Source organism: Armigeres subalbatus, unplaced genomic scaffold (assembly GCF_024139115.2).
Source record: "Armigeres subalbatus isolate Guangzhou_Male unplaced genomic scaffold, GZ_Asu_2 Contig561, whole genome shotgun sequence".
Classification (NCBI taxonomy): Eukaryota; Metazoa; Arthropoda; class Insecta; order Diptera; family Culicidae; genus Armigeres; species Armigeres subalbatus.
The window spans coordinates 307707-325613 of NW_026943327.1; the positions used below are offsets into that span (position 1 = coordinate 307707).

The window sequence follows — 17907 nt, forward strand, 5'->3', positions numbered from 1 at the left end:
CTTTCAAGAGGCTCAGAAGCCTCCTTTCAAGAGGCTCAGAAGCCTCCTTTCAAGAGGCTCAGAAGCCTCCTTTCAAGAGGCTCAGGCCTCCTTTCAAGAGGCTCAGAAGCCTCCTTTCAAGAGGCTCAAGCCTCCTTTCAAGAGCTCAAGCCTCCTTTCAAGAGCTCAGGCCTCCTTTCAAGAGGCTCAGAGCCTCCTTTCAAGAGGCTCAGAAGCCTCCTTTCAAAGAGCTCAGAGCCTCCTTTCAAGAGGCTCAAGCCTCCTTTCAAGAGGCTCAGAAGCCTCTCCTTTCAAGAGGCTCAGAAGCCTCCTTTCAAGAGGCTCAGGAAGCCTCCTTTCAAGAGGCTCAGGCCTCCTTTCAAGAGCTCAGAAGCCTCCTTTCAAGAGGCTCAAGCCTCCTTTCAAGAGGCTCAAGCCTCCTTTCAAGAGCTCAGGCCTCCTTTCAAGAGGCTCAAGCCTCCTTTCAAGAGGCTCAGAAGCCTCCTTTCAAGAGGCTCAGAGCCTCCCTTTCAAGAGCTCGGAAGCCTCCTTTCAAGAGGCTCGGAAGCCTCCTTTCAAGAGGCTCGGAAGCCTCCTTTCAAGAGGCTCGGAAGCCTCCTTTCAAGAGGCTCGGAAGCCTCCTTTCAAAAGGCTCGGAAGCCTCCTTTCAGGAGGCTCGGAAGCCTTCTTTCAATAGGCTAAGAAGCGTCCTTCGAAGACGCTGAGAAGCTTTCTTTGACACGGCTCGAAAGCCTTCCTTTAAGAGGCACAGAAGGCTGCTTTCAAGAGACTCTAAAACCGCTTCTTATATGACTTGGAAGTTTTAGTTCAAAAGACTTGGAAGGATTCCTTTCATTTTAAAGAGGCTTGGAAGCATCTTTTCAAGAGGTCCTTCTGAAATGTTCATACAGCACTTCCACAGTTAATAATCACGAGGTTCCTAAACCAAGTTACCATTTTTGCATTCGTATATCATGAGGCTATCACGATGATACTTTTATGCTCAGGGAAGTAGAGAAAATTTTCAAACACAAAATTGCCTATACCGGCACCGGGAATCTTACCCAGCCAGCCTCAGCATGGTCTTGCATACACATTCATTTATATTCATAACAAGTTTCATTGTTGAATGCAATTTTCTGCGAACGAATCGGTTAAGAACAAGTGTTTAAAAAAAGGTGATAATTTTGTACGTGTATTGCGCACACTCCTACATGAAAACACGCACACACAGACATCATCTCAATTCGATAAACTTCTCTAGCTATTCCAAGAATTCCTTGAGGGCCGTTTCCGTCAATTCAATAAAACTATTGAGCAAAAGATAATCAAAGCAATTGACATTTTGATTTTAATTTAATGGCACTTAGATTACAAGCAGAGAAGGTCACGGCTACATAGGAGACGAAAATGTCAGTTCAGCAGATGATGGAAACCACCCAGCCCTAGAGAAGTTAAGGATGATGTCCGAACTAATTAAGATGGGGCCGGAGAAGCTGGCAAATTGTCTGCACACGCTAATAGTCATAAATCAATGTAGTGAAATAGTTCATGGGAAGTTAAAAAGCCAGTTTCGTTGACGGCCGCTCGACAACGGATCAGATCTTCACTGTAGGGAAAATCCTACAAAAGTGCCCTTATATCACTTGACGAGTGTGGGGCGCAGCCGAGGATGAAGAGATGTGGACTCGAGCCTTGTATTGTGATGTCAAATTGTTGATTAGGTGTTATCTGTTTAGATGTAAGCTATATAAATAAATTGAATCTGTACATTTATGTATAATGAAGTGGTGGTAATTAATGCGAATGTTTTTCTACAAAATGTCTTGTATAGTGGACTTCTAACTTAAACTAAATGATTGGAAATTTGTTATCATTTAGACTAAGTTACTGAAACTATAGCTATAACTCCGTTACTAGGGGAATTCAAACAACGAGCCATAAGGCAGAGCTGTACAAAAACCTTCGCACTAGAAGTCCGCCATACAACATATTTTGAAATTCAGCTTCTGGAATGAGTTATCGACAAACTTTAATACCAACACATTCTACAGTCGTTTCTCCACATATCAATATTAAAGGGACCATCGAGATAAGGAGAGATCGAGGAATGGAAGGAAAATTGAAATGGGTACTAGATCTAAAATAGCTCGTTGCTATGAAGAACGACAATAGAACAAATGTCATCTCTTGTGTTTGATGAGTTTGTTATTGTCCAACGATGATCTAGTAGCCTAGAAATATGAATTCATCTACATAGAGAGAAAAAACCTGAACGAAGTTTGAACAGAGCACATTGCGATATTAACGAGTTGTCGACATAGGGAGAGATATCGAGTTATAGAACATCGAGATGTAGAGAGTTGGCTGTATAACATGCAAAGACAATCCACTAGCAGTAAAATAGTTTTCTTCTTTATTTATGTTAAAAACTATTGGTGAATCCTTTTGAAGCCAACATTATGGTTGATTTGTTTATGATTTCTCCTTTATTGGTGGGCTTTTGTCTGGTTGCAGTGAATAACATATGAACTCAGCTTTCAACTTCAACAGTAGGTCTTCATCATCACTTCTTCATTGCTATGAGTGTCTGTAGGTTTTGAGATGACCTTTTTGCGATCTTCGGCTAATGCGTTGGCATTTTTCCAAAGTTCGTGCCCTTTGTATTGGCACTTCGATTTTTCTCCCCCGAAAGGTCAAACTACCATGCACATGCCGAAACGGGCAAATCCCAATGCAATTCAATAACGAAAGCACCTACACAGCTCTGCTCGCTCCTCATCCTGGTTGGGGGTTTCAACTAAATAAGTAGTTACGCGTGGATGTCACAGTAGGCTATGTGTGCCTCCCGTAATCCCCAGCGTCATGGTGGGCTGCGTATGAGTGCGAAGTGCAGCGTGAATTTTGTGTTTTGATCCCCCTTTCGTGGCGCTTTTGCCAGCACAGGAGGACACACGTACCTATGAATCAGGTCGCCACTCTCAAATGCATCCACCCACCCCTTCGACTCCTGTTTTGCACCACCAGTGCTACGTTTTCGCGGGATCGATAAAAACAACAGAAAAAGGCAGCAGTGAGGCGGACAGCACAGGTGATGACTAGTGCGCAGGACAAGCTCCAATGGAAAACGCAATATGTGCAGCGTAGGAAGGATCGCGTCGGGTGGGTTTACTTTTCTTATAGGATATTGTGACTGGGAATACCATTTTAGTCCATGATTATAACATTATCGAAAGTTCGTGTTTAAACCTATTTTAGAACAAAAAGCAACTCTTTTTTTTCGTTTCAATTTTATTGTGGCTCTTACATGTGTATATTTTACTTTACGTTTATGAGATAGTTTGGAGCTTCCTACAGTGGAATGCTTACAGCCTTTTCCCCGTTCGGTTACTGTCGGAGGCGTCCTGTTTATATATACTAAGGCACTGAGTGGCGATGAAAAGTTACAGTCCATGGACAACCATTTGCCAGATTTGTGTCAGTTGGCGAGGAGATTTCATGACGTTCGTAGCACAAACTTCGGTACGGTGCTGGGAAATTAGTGTGCTACCACCCTAAATGGTGTTTTTCTCCACCCGCCCTTCCGGTACCGCTTGTCGTCGTCGGCCGTTTCGTTGTGCCTACCGTGTAGTGCATTCGGTGTTCGAATTTTCCTTTCTCACATACGCCCAAATCACCCCCACAGGATAGAGTGATGATTGCGATATTTTTGGTTCTTATGAGTGTTGTTTCTGATACTTGTGATGGAATATTAAATTGATTTTTCCTGTCTTGATTGAAATACTGTGCCGTTTAAAATCTCCGAGGAAAGGCTTCGGAGTTGTTCTCAGTAGAATGCCACATAAGGTTGGCAAGTGAAAATTTTAAAAAATGGAACAAGTGCGCGTGCATGCCAAAACTAAACACCGTAGTTCTCGGTCCGGATCCAGCTCGCGGAGAGTGTCGACCAGCAGTGGGCATCAGCGATTGGAAGCTTCCGAACAATCTCCAGGCAGGCCGCGAAACGATGAAGAAGTTTCTAAAAATAGAGCACCCTTTACCGTAGGAGGTTCACATTCTTCACGACCAGATGAAAATCTAGATAGCGCCTCTACGACGACAAACGCCAGCAGCACGAAAGTCCACAACAATATCAACAACAACAACAATGTTGATGATGCAATTGATGCTAACAGAAATCCACACGATCAGCAGCGCGTGGAAACGACTTCCGTAGACACCGTTCCGGGAACGGACGACAAACTGCAAAAGGGTATCCTGGGCTACATGGACCGCCAGCTGAAGGTGCAATCGCTGTCAGATCCGCAGAAAAGTCCCGCTCAGCGGAGCACCCGCAGCCGAAGTAGCCTAGATAAAAGCCCACGCAGAAAGCGCAGCAAATCGGAATCCCGCAGGCGGAGAGAGCGGAAAATTATCGCTGCTGGGGAAATGGAAGTGCGCCAGGCAAACGAAACGCTGATGCGGTATCTGAAGCAGTGTTCCGATTTCAATGACGCGTCGCTTTCGGGTGATTTGGAGATTCCGGAAAACCTCGAAGATAGGCGGGTGCACCGGAAGACGAAGTCGCAGCGAGAGCGGAAACACCAGCAGCAGAACGCGCCGAAGCATACTGGTAATCCTAAATATAGCATTATGTTGTTTGGTTCATTTCGTGTTAACTTTATGAGGGAATTATTTATAGAACGAGCAATGGGTGTACTCAGTGTGACCATAAAGCCGAGAGTAATGATTATGGACATAGTCACGAAATCACAATCCAGTGTTTACTTGGCCAATTATAATGGAATTACAAGAACAAATTCATGGAATGGAAACTCATTTATAAAGAACGCTTTTATAAAGAACAGTAAAGTGAAGAGTTCCCAGTAGCTTGGTGATAAGAGTAACGTTTTGGTTTTGAATTAGACATTTTCCAACATTCGCTAGACGTCTATTGTGTAGTATCGGACTGTTTTAAAATAATTCTTGAATTTTTTGTATAAGAGCGCCCACAGCTATCAAATTGTGAGCTCGATTGACAGAACAAAACGAACAAAAAGAGACGATACTAATACGAACTTTTGGTACATCGTCTCCCTAGGAATATCGACAAATTTATTGCGGTTTTATAGCTTAGATGAAAATTGAATCGCTGTTTCCGAGAGCTTTATTCTTGTTACTTGGGCTATATATCACTAGCGCCAAAGTCTCTTGCTGGATTTTCCTGTGATTACACAGCCCTGCAAATTCAACATATATGTATTCGACGGATGTCAAAGGCAATCGCTAGGCCACGACTTTACGCGGTTGATATGTAATGTCATGCTAGCTTTAAGAGTTTTAAATCAAATCTCGCGTAGACTCATATTCAAAACTTCAAGTTGAAATGATGAAATGAATTGAAATGAAAGTAAACAGATTCTCTCAATAGGACTAATTTAATGATTATCACCGTCCAACAAGAAAACCCCATCTAGCTTATGCTATTTGGTTTTTGGTGCAGTTTGGTATTTGAAACAGAGTTTTCGAAATTTGAGACCATAATCACAACGTGTTAGACATTGGGGACAAAATCGAGCATAACGAGCTTCTTGCAAATTGCACTGTTATGGTAACTAGAGCTGCAAAACTGAAAGGCACACATTGTCCTTGGATGAATTTTGAAATCTGGCCCCTAATTAAAATCAAAAACAATTATTTGAAGAGACACCGTAGAAATCCGTCAGATGAGAATACTTTAGAGTTACTAAAACACGTTTCAAAAAAAGTAGAAACAGTACTATGAAAATCTGCTATCCAACACATGTCATTCTAAACTTTGGAAGAATATCAACGCTCTTTTTGGTTCTCCGAAAAAAACTTCACCACCAAATTTAATATTAAATGGAATTCAAACAACGTCGAAAGTAGAAGATTGTGAAGTGTTAAATAACCACTTTGCAAGTATTGGGTCTGCATTAGCCAGCACGATTCCAATTAATGGAGAAGACCCTTTGAGAGTAGTGGATTCCATCACGGAATCTATCTTCATTCAACCAGCTAGCATTAATGAGCTTATAATTTTAATTAGGGATTTAAAAAATAATAAAAGTCCTGGACCGGATAACATTCCATCTAGTATAGTAAAAAACAATGTTGACTTATTTGCCAAAATTTTATCTGATTGCTTCAATAAAATAGTAGAAACTGGATGCTATCCACAGTGTCTCAAATTAGCCAGAATAGTGCCTATTTTTAAAAATGGTGATCCTTGCAAACCGGATAATTACCGGCCCATATCCACGCTATCAGTTTTTAACAAAATTCTTGAAAAGCTTTTAGTCAACCGTCTGTTAACATTCATTGAACGGAATAACGTACTTTATAGTATGCAATATGGCTTTAGAAAAGGCTGTAGTACAACTATAGCCATTACTGAGTTAGTTGATAGTTTGATATCTGATATCGACTCAAAAAAACACGTAGGCGCTCTGTTTCTCGATTTGAAGAAGGCTTTTGATACATTGAATCATGAAATCTTACTTAAGAAGCTTGATCGTTATGGTATCAGAGGTAGAGCTAATGACTTAATCTGTAGCTATTTACATAATCGTCAGCAGTTCGTATCATTAGATGGTGAAAAAAGCTCTTTCAAATTAATCAACACGGGTGTACCACAAGGAAGTAATATTGGACCGTTACTTTTCTTAATTTATGTTTATGATTTATACAAAATTGGTCTGAAAGGAATCCCTAGGCTTTTTGCAGATGACACTGCTCTTTTGTACCCCAATAGTAATCTCCAAGTTATTATTTCGCATATCAATCACGATTTAGAGAAACTACAAAAATATTTGTCTAGCAACCTGTTATCACTAAATATTGGTAAAACTAAGTACATGATATTCCATTCGTCAAGAAGATCTTTGCCGCAACTAGAGGATCCAATACGTGGGCCTCATAAAATTGAATGTGTCTCAGTTTTCAAATATCTGGGCGTTCATTTTGACAATATTCTTTCTTGGGATGTCCATATAAAACATGTTTGTAATAAAGTATCATCATTGTGTGGAGTTTTAAGACGTGTCAGTAGTTTTGTCCCTCAAAAAATACTTCTACAATTCTATAATGCACATATTCACTCAATATTGAGCTATTTGATTTTGAATTGGGGCCGTGCATGTAAATCGAAACTCAAAAGGTTACAAACTTTACAGAATAGATGCATAAAAACCATATTCAAGCTACCCATACTTTATCCTACAGTGAACCTATATTCGAACCTACCTCATAAAATATTACCACTAATTGGAGTATGTGAACTACAAGCTCTTATGCTTGTTCATGATGTTATCAATAACACAACTATCCATCATAATTTTGTATTACAAACAACTTCACGAATTCATAACACAAGGAGAGTAAATAATCTTGTACAAATTCGAGCAATCTCCAGTTTTGGTCAGAAACGATTTTCAATTATTGGCCCATCAAAGTTTAACAGTCTTCCCCAAGACTTGCAGCGCATAACAAATAGATACACCTTTAAAAATAGTGTCAGGCATTATTTGAAAAATAACATTAGTACACTTTTGATATAAATTACCAAAGCAATATATTAACCCTCCAAAGATTCATATTTGTATTAAATTAAGTAATTAAGTATTAAATTAAGTAATGTGTTTTCTTAAAAGGACTAATGTCCACTGAAAACACAATGGCAGTTTTCATGTCCTTTTGCTCCACTGCCCTTATTATTTTTGTTAATTTTAGTTCTCAGCAATTAGTCTAATTGTTAGTTTTTTTTTTGTGTTGTCAATTTGCTGAGAGCATAGATGCGTCCATTTCCAGGAGGCTCAATCGTAGAGCCTTTTGGTGTGGGGGAGAGTGGAGGGTCGCATAAAAAAAAAATCGACTGAATAAATTTATACAACAGTGTATTTTTGCCTTTCTTATACAACAAAGCTGTACCGAAAGGCTGTATGAACACTCCAAAAACGAATTTCCGATAGGAGGCTTGGAGACCCATAGTGTTGAACACCAATCGACTCAGCTCGACGAACTGAGGTGATGTCTGTATGTGTATGTGTACACATTTTGTAGATACACTTTAAAAACTTAGCATTGTCCGAATTACTCGCAACAGGTTTCATTCATCAAGGAATTTTTATTTGCAATTGAAAATTAAACACGCTAAAACATCTTTTTCTTTTGCACGAGAAATGCACTATTAATCAGGAAACGCACCATGGATTAATCAGGGTTTTTAAGCACCATGGATTAATCAGGGTAAACAAATCTTTGATGATTGAAACAAGATTTTTATTTGTCCCCTGATGAAAAATCTCTGTTTCGCAACGTTAGACAAATAAAAATATAGTTTTAATCTTCAAAGACTGCATAGTCATTCAAAGTTGAATTAACAATAAACAGTTGATCCTTCCCGGGGTCCCTTTTGAGCTAAGTCGTTATAATTTCTAGACCAACATTTGAAAAGGGCGTAACAGCCAAAATTTATTCCTCTTGATTCTCCGTTTACAAATATAGCTTTATATGTAGACGAGGAATCTAAAGGAATAATTTTTTTCTGTTACGCCCATTTCAGATGTTGGTCTAGATTTATTTCTTTATCAACTTGATCTCATTGTTTATTACAAAACCCCAGATTAATCCACCTAGCGGCGATGATGCCTTTCTCGTGCATTTAAAATGTATTGTAAAAATTTCATTAGAAAGGTCAAAAAAGTACTTTAGGGGAATAGATCGCATGTTTTCAATCATTTTGCATGTTTTTAAATTAATTAATACGCATTGTCACCATTCCTGACAATTTTTTTTGGAAATTTTGAAATTGATTTTCAAAGGGGGACCCTTGGGAAAAAACAATGATCCAATCGGGCCTATTTTCAACAGCAAACAATAGGACCGCATTCTTCGTCGAATGCAACTTGTTGCGAGTAAATCGGGTAATGATAAGTTCCGAAAAGTGTGTCTACAAAATTTCTACACATACACACGTACACACACACATACACACATACAGACATCACCTCGTTTCGTTGAACTGAGTCGATCGGTATACAACACTATGAGTATCCGGGCCTTCTATAAAAAGCTGGTTTTTGGAGTAATACTATAGCCTTTCGGTACAACTTTGTTGTACGAGAAAGGCAAAACGGAGTGCGACTTGTTTTACCGCATTCAAATAATGAAAAATATTCTGTTAATAATGATTTAATACAAATTATGGCTGAAATGACATGCTGATCTATTTTTTCATGTGCAGTATTTAGGCTTTTGAAGCAGAAATCGTCAAAATAAATCCTCATTCTACGCAGAGATCTCAAACTTAGTGTATTCATTGCGTATTTATATCAAAAATCGATTTTTCGAGAATTTTCTAAGAAATAGGATAACGGTGGTGTAAAACGGACAATTTCTTGTGGGGGTAATATGGACCGTCCGAAGCACATACATTTTTTCATCAATATTACATTTGGATAGGTTTGGTTTAGGTCCACAATCCTATATTTCGTTTGCCATGTGAAAATAACGCGATAGTGTTTCATATTTACACTTTAAAAACTACGAAAAACATGATAAAATAATGAATTAAATCAACTACTCCTGAATCGCAATCCGTCCATCGTGAACGAATTTTGATTTCGTTGCAGAGCATTGAGCACTAAACTACCACTGTAAATAGTTCAATACGCACCTTGAGAAGCGATCTCTTCGATTATCTTCTAAGTATTGAATACCAGATCTAAGATCTAAGTATTGAATACCATTTCTATAGGCTGCACTCTATAAAATAACAGATTCTGTCATAATGATGAGCTTATTTCCTACGAGACAAATATGCGTCGAAATTCAATAATGGGACAAATCGCCTTGATGTTGTTTTCATAGATTTTTTGAACAAAGTTCGATATCTTCAAGTATTTACGGGAAAACCCATCGAAATAGAGCGCTCTGTGATAAAAAAGTCAAAATCTCCAAAAGCTAACAAGGGACAATTATGCGTAGACGGGCAGTGAATGAAATATGGGAAGGGGGAAGTAAGTTTCTTCCTTTTCTTTCTTCTTCCGTTTCTTGAAAGCATTAATTTTTTCCTGCCTTCTACTTTCTTTCTTTCCTTCTTCCTTTATTTTCTTCCACCTTTCTTTATTTTTTTCTTACCTCTTCTTTCTTGCTTGATACTTTGGTCTTTCTAAATTCATCTATCTTACTTCGTCTTACTTACTTGTTTCTTCTCCCTTCTATCTTCTTCCTCTTTTCTTTTTTCTTCTTTTTCATATCTCCCTTCTTTTTTTTAGTTTTTCTTTCCTCTTTCTTCTTCCTCATTTTTCCCTTTTTCTTTATTCTTTTTTTAACCTTCTTTTTTCTAATTTCTTCAATATTTTCTCTTCTGTCTTCTTTCTCTTTTTTTCCTTTCTTCTTTTTGCCTTTCTCGTACAACAAAGTTGTACCGAAAGGCTATCATTTCACTTTGAAAACGCACTTTTTATAGAAGCCTCTGAAACCCATAGTGTTATATACCAATCGACTCAGCTCGACGAACTGAGCACATGTCTGTCTGTCCGTGTGTATGTATGTGTGTATGTGTGTGTGTATGTGTGTGTGTATGTGTGTGCACAAAATCCAAAGAAAACATTAGACAACTTTTCGTATAGTAATCCTTATCCGATTTTCTCGCAACAAGTTTTATTCGACAGAGGACAAAGCCTTGTTGATCACTATTGAATTTGATAACGATCGGACATTGCGTTTAGAAGTTATGAAGAAAATGGTACACCGAACCATATAGGCCCCATATAAGGTTGGTGTCTTAACTAATTGCGAGATAGGCATCACCAACGATAGGTGGATTAATCTGGGTTTTTCTTCTCTCTTTTTCTTCTTTCTTTATTGTTTCTTCTTTATCCTTTCTTTTTTTCTAATTTCTTTATTTTCCTTTATTCTTTCTTCTTCTCCTTACTTCTTTTTCTCTTTATTCTTTCTTTTTCATATTTGATTGCTTCTTCTTTCCATTTTCTTTTTCATCTTCTTTTATCTTGTTTCTTCTTTTTTTCTCTATTATTTTATCTTCTTTCTTTTTTTCTTCTTATTTCTTCTCACTTCTTTTTTTCCTCTTCCTTCGTATTTTATTCCTTCTTCCTTCTTTTTTCTCTGTTTTCTTCTTCTCACTTCTTTATTTTTCCTTTTTGTTCGTTAGGCTTCTATCTGCTCACTTTTTTTTCCATATACTTTGTTTCTTGTTTCTTGTTTTTTTTTTTCTTATTTCTTTTCTATTTTTCTTCTTTGTTCTTCCTTCTGTCTTCTTTTCCAGCAGAGTCTCTTAACTCTCGTGTATACATGAATGAGACAGTCTGCCATGAGCGACGCAAGCTCACGTAGTATCGATTCGGTGTGACGAGAGAAGCTAGTGTTCGTGTCTCAATGTACGTCTCACGAGACTCATCCACTCATCTCATGCGCTAGAAATGCATAGCTGGGTTAGGCGATGATATTATTGAATGTTAATTTCCCGCCCAAGTTGTTTTATTCACTTTCGCCGTTGTTTGCCATAGTAAACAGCGCATGAGCCGAGAATGAAAAAGTCTCTCACTTATCGTCTACTAGCTTTATGTACCCGGCCTTGCTCGGAGTTGCCAGTTTGGTTTGCAGTTCTTTTTCACAATCAGAAAATAATAAAACCAATTGGTTAACAGGGTAATTGTGTTTAGTTGTTGATACTTCATCATTTGATTAAAAGAAGGCTTTTGGAAATATTGACTGATTTTGAAGAAGGGATTGTGGGTTTGAATAGCCTTATTCCGGGCAAACGTCTATTTCTAAAGAAGGGAAAACATCCACCAATGTCTTATTCCGGGCAAACGCATATTTTTAAAGAAGGGATCACACCCACCATTGCCTTATTCCGAGAAAATGCATACTTTTAAAGGAGCAATCACATCCACCATCCAGAAGGAAACACATTATTCATTGCTTTTCACTGGGCAAACTATGACTCCGATGAAGGGTAACAATTATCATTGCTTTATACCCAGCAAATGCATGCTTTATATGAAATTTTTTTCTGATGATGTTCAGTTTTATTCCAAATTCACTTCATGTTAAATGACCTTAGGCCAAATAGTGTTATGTTAATGGCCTGCTTCATTCAGGGTTATGTCATTTTTAGAGAAATGTCATTATCGAGGATTGGCTATTTTTGAAGAATTGTTTTCGGAGCATTGTAAAATGTCAAAGAACCTCGGATGAACTAAATAGAGGGATTTTAAATTAAGTCGTTTTCTATACAATACCCAACCCCAACATTCTCCCGCATTTCAAATACTCCTCCCAGCCTCTCTCAAATAATTTCCTTTGGGTAAACAATACGTGCTTAAAAATTTAATTTGAATTCACCCATGCGATAGAAAGGTATACTAAACTGTTCGTTTAATAAATATGCCCTCTCTCGTTCAGCTATGACAGTCCTTCCTAGCCTGATATAGTCTTCCTTAGACAGAGAATATGGGTTCCAAATTTGGTAGACATCGGTAAATGGGTTCAGAAGTTATGCTGAATTGATCGCTAACTAAACAATACCCCTCTCTCACAACCACCCCATTTTAGAAGGACCTACCAATATCCACTAAAATCGGTTCCTTAGGACAGACAATATTTGATACAAATTTGGTTCAAATCGGTCATGGGGCTCAAGACTTACATTGAGTTGATCGATTGTTAAACAATACCACTCCCCACATACCATCTCTTATTTCCAAAGCGCATGCCTAACCCCTATCGTCGTCTCCTTAAGATAAAGAATGTGTGTTCCAAATTTGGTTGAAATCGGCTAAGGGGTTCAGAAGTTACACTGAGTTGATCGATAACTTAACAATATCCCTCCCCCCTTACCCTCCCCCTTTTCCGAAGAGCATCCCTAACCCCCTATCGTCGTCTCCTTAAGATAAAGAATGTTTGTTCCAATCGGCCAAGGGGTTCAGAAGGTAAACTGAGTTGATAAATAACTAAGCAATACCGCTACCCTCACCCTCCTCCTTTTTCAAAGAGCATCCCTAACCCCCCCTATCGTCGTCTTCTTAAGATAAAGAATGTCTGTTTCATATTTGGTTGAAATCGACCAATGGGTTCAGAAGTTACACTGAGTTGATCGATAACTTAGCAATAGCCCTCCCCCCTTACCATTCCCCTTTTCCAAAGAGCATCCCTAACCCCCCTATCGTCGTCTCCTTAAGATAAAGAATGTGTGTTCCAAATTTGGTAGAGATCGACCAAGGGGTTCAGAAGGTACACTGAGTTGATCGATGACTAAGCAATACACCTCCCCCCACCCCCGCCCCCTTTTCCGAACAGCATCCCTAACCCCCTATCGTCGTCTCCTTAAGGTAAAGAATGTGTGTTTTAAATTTGGTTGAGATCGGCCAAGGGATTCAGAAAGTACACTGAGTTGATCGATTACTAAGCAATACCCCTCCCCCCACACCCTCCCCCTTTTCCGAATAGCATCCATAACTCCTCTATCGTCGTCTCCTTAAGATAAAGAATGTGTGTTCCAAATTTGGTAGAGATCGGCCAAGGGGTTCAGAAGGTACACTGAGTTGATCCATGACTAAGCAATACCCCTCCCCCCACACCCTCCCCCTTTTCCGAACAGCGTCCATAACTCCCCTATCGTCGTCTCCTTAAGATAAAGAATGTGTGTTCCAAATTTGGTAGAGATCGGCCAAGGGGTTCAGAAGGTACACTGAGTTGATCGATGACTAAGCAATGCCCCTCCCCCCACACCCTCCCCCTTTTCCAAACAACATCCATAACCACCCTATCGTCGTCTCCTTAAGATAAAGAATGAGTGTTCCAAATTTGGTTGAAATCGGTCAATGCGTTCAGAAGTTATGCTGGAACATACATGCAAACATACATACAAACATACATACAAACACACAAACATTGAGTTTTATATATATAGATATATAGATAGAAGATAGATAGATGTATTGTATACATAGCTGTCATGATAAGGAACTGATTCGGGAGGCTATACATCATGATCAATTTCAATGTTGAGAACGTCTTTAACCTTCTGTCTGTGCTCAGAAAAACTTACGTTGTCTGTGCTCTGGGGTCAAATTAACCCCAAATTGAAATTGCTATAACTTTTTTATTGTTTGGCCGATTTGGATTTTTGGGGCTGTTGCGAAAGATAATTTTTTTTCCTTGTTGGGTATTTTAATCACTGCGACCATTTGTTAGATCTACTGTGATATATGCCCCATTTGATATAGCTTTGTCAAGTTGACGCACCATTGTTACGTAGAGCAATTGCATTACCTTGACTGCCAGCGTCTTCCCAATGCGGTATTATGGTTCTGATGAATCGTACTACCATATTGGGATTTGTTCTCCAAACTTTAGAGGGTTCTATCAGCTCCTTGTTGAAGAACTGTATTCTTTTCCTAAAAATTGCCGGACAATGGCATAACAGATGTTCCAAGTCCTCTACATGTATGCCGCAGAAACGACATATGTCATCTTGAAGTTTTCCTAGCAGCTTCAAGTGATAACGGCTCGGGCAATGGCCTGTTATAAGACCTGTATATGTGCTAAGATCTTTTTTCGAAAGATCTAAAATTTTGCGAGTGATAACTACGTTTGGTGTGATGAAACGTTTAGACTGCCTCGAAATTACGGTGTTTTTCCAGATGTTTTCTATTTTGGAATGTTCCCAAGATTTGAGTTCCATTCTAAGAAAACACGCAGATACACCACAAAATGGTTCGGGACCTATGAATTGTCGAGATAAACCAAGTCTTGCCAGCATATCAGCTCCTTCATTGCCTTCAACGCCATAATGACCAGGATCCCAATACAGGTTCACTTTGTTACGACTACTCTAGGTTTGGAGTGACTGAACACATTCCCAAACGAGTTTAGATGTGCATCTTGCTGATTTCAGAGCATTCAATGCTGCTTGACTATCAGACATTATGCAAGTATTTGAATGCCTGTAATTTCGCCGTAAGCATAAATTAGAGCATTCAAGAATAGCCTGAACTTCAGCTTGGAAAACAGTTGGCCACTTTCCCACGGGAATCGAAATATTCGTCCCTGGGCCAGTCACGCCTGCTCCAACTTGATTATTCAGCTTTGAACCATCGGTGTAAAAAACAATAGATCCTGAATGAAGATTTGGTCCACCATTTATCCATATGCTTCGCTCAAGATTAATTACATCAAAACATCGATAAAAGTTGTATCTTCTCCTCATCCAATCATCGTTGTTTGTAATCAGTGAGTTGATACTTATTTTGCTTAGAATACTAAGATGCCCTGTTAAGTCACCTTCGAAGAGGTTTGAATCTGTTTTGATCTTCAAAGCTTCTAATTGAATCAATTGATCCAATGGTAGCACGTGGAGCAAAGCGTCCAGCGCTTTGTTCGGCGTGCTTCTCATTGCACCAGTTATTGAAAGAGTAGCTAATCTTTGAAGTTTTTCCAACTTATTCTGTACCACCCTTTCTTTTATTTTTGGCCACCATACTAATGCGGCGTATGATATTCTGGGTTTCACAATCGCCGTATAAATCCATTGAAACATTTTTGGCTTTAGTCCCCGCTTGATTGAGTTTGAAAGTTTTAAATCTGGTCCTTTCAATTTCAAAGTAGGAAAAGAATTAATTCTTCTCCTTGTAAACGCCACTAATGTGGCCTTTGAAGGATTTATGTTTAATCCTTCTTTTTCACACCATAACGTGATGAAGTTTAGGGCAATTCGCATTCGATTAGAAATAACACAGTCATATTTTCCTCTGACCAATATAACTATATCATCCGCGAAGCGGATTATTTCGAAGCCTCGAGCTTCCAGTTGTTTGAGAAGATCGTCAACGCCTCCTTGAGGACACCCTTTTACTGCTCTTACACTAATTGATGAGCTTCCAAGGTTAGCTGATATTTCTCTTTTTGATAACATCTCGCTAATCCAGTCAACAATACATACATCGAAACCTCGTTTCAACATAGCATTCTTCATTGAACTGTGAGATGTGTTATCGAATGCTCCTTCAATGTAAAGGAACGCTGCAAGTAAAATTTCTTTTACTTCAAAAGATCTTTCCAACTTTGTAACTAACTTGTGCGCTGTTACTGAAGATTTACCCTCCTAATATGCAAACTGATTTTTGCTCAGAGGAGTATTCGTTAAATAAGATGATTTTATATGCTCATCTATTAGTTTTTCCATTATTTTTAGTATTATGGACGATAAGCTAATTGGTCTGAAGGATTTTGGGGATGATTTATCCTTCTTATTAGCTTTTGGGATAAATGTGACTAGTTTGCGTAACAGATACATTCTGATAGAACACGGGAAGTGTGTTTGCATCATTACTTCTAATGTTTCATAAGTTGTCTTGGTAAAAGACCCATAATCTTTTTTAATAGTACCAAGACCATTTGTGTGATCTTTAGCAAGGACTTTCTGCAGTCTAGCAGCTACTGGAGTACTTTCAAAGTTTTCACAAGTGTGCCTCCAATTTATCCTTTTAGATCTTCGAATTTCTCTATTGTAGGAAGTGAGGGATTCTTTGTATTGTTCCCACTGTTGTGTACGTTTAACCCGGTTAAAGAGTTTCCGGGTTTTTTCCGCATCTTTTGTAAATTAGTATTCCACCAAGATACGTCTCTAATTAAGGAACGTTTTTTAGCAGCGCAGCTGACTTGAAAAGCTTTCAGTATCAAGCAAGATAGTTGCTTAGAACGTTTTTCAAGTCCATGACTAGTCACGGTGTGTCTGTGACCATTATTAACGAAAAAAATGTCCATCCATTCTAAACTCGCCTTTCGAAAGATATAATATCCAGGCGTCTGCTATGAAAATTTCAAAATCTTTCATCTAGGGAATCGAAAGTTATAGCAGTTACAAATTTAATGATTTTTGCGTTCGATATCTCACTAATATGCAACCATATATACCGTGAATTTCCTCCTGATTACATCCAAATAAATTATCATCAAATATGCAATTTGCAACTTCAATCAACTATAACCTAAAACCTATTCTTTGAATAATAGAAAAAAAAATAGCAAAGGATGTTAGATTTTGTACATTGTACAAATATCGATGGTAAAATAGACAATACAACCAAAATACAGTATTCAAATTACAGAATTATTGCACTTCAATCTCCTAATCATACCAAAGTGTGAATATTGTCTATGACAGACAAGTAACTACACTCTGTATGGTGATTCTGCTTTTATTAAATATGATAATAGTTGGTAACATAGAATACCGCGCTGAAACAATGTTGTCTTTCCAAGGGTACTGGGTAGTTAGTAAGACTAGTAACCAACATTTAAACAACAATGTGCATCATTTGTTGTCAGTTATACAACCATTATCCAGTTCGATTCAAGCAGTGGTACGAAAACGAGTTCCATTTGGAACAAAAATGGAAAAGGCTAGATCACACGAGAAAAACCGCCTTCTCCGAGAACGGTAGACGGAAAAAGCATATATGCACCACTTCGGAACGTCTCAACAATTTAACTGATTTGTTGAACTACGATGCATTTACTACATAAATAATTTACAATGTTATGAAAACTTATATGTGAATATGTACATTTTGTGGAAGATAATGAATTGAAAATGTATTGGAGGTAACCAATTTCCCTTCGGTAGGACTCGAACCCACGACCCTACAGTACGCTAGACTAGTGCTTTAACCAACTAAGCTACGAAGGACCTCCATCGGCCTTCGCAACCTGGAGGCTACTGAATGAGCTAGAGATTCCTAAATTAGACGCATAGTCAAATCACTCGCAATCCATTTGTCAAGCCAACACTTCCATATGTGTATAGTACACGTCCACATTAAAGGAGCGTGAGTATTTAGTCTGTTGACTTGTAAGGTCGTCCTCAGTGTCTCGACTTGATTTGAGTCAAGTACGAGA

General features: G+C 38.6%; 1 protein-coding gene across 1 annotated transcript in view; it reads left to right on the forward strand.

Annotated features, from left to right (window-relative positions):
• Positions 1–3394: 3394 nt before the first annotated feature.
• LOC134204405 (uncharacterized) overlaps positions 3395–17907 on the forward strand; it is a 37230-nt gene continuing 22717 nt past the window's right edge. Inside the window, exon 1 of the mRNA XM_062679225.1 lies at positions 3395–4591. Coding sequence (XP_062535209.1) covers positions 3850–4591 — 742 coding nt within the window. The 5' untranslated portion in view covers positions 3395–3849. The remainder of the gene's footprint in view (positions 4592–17907) is intronic.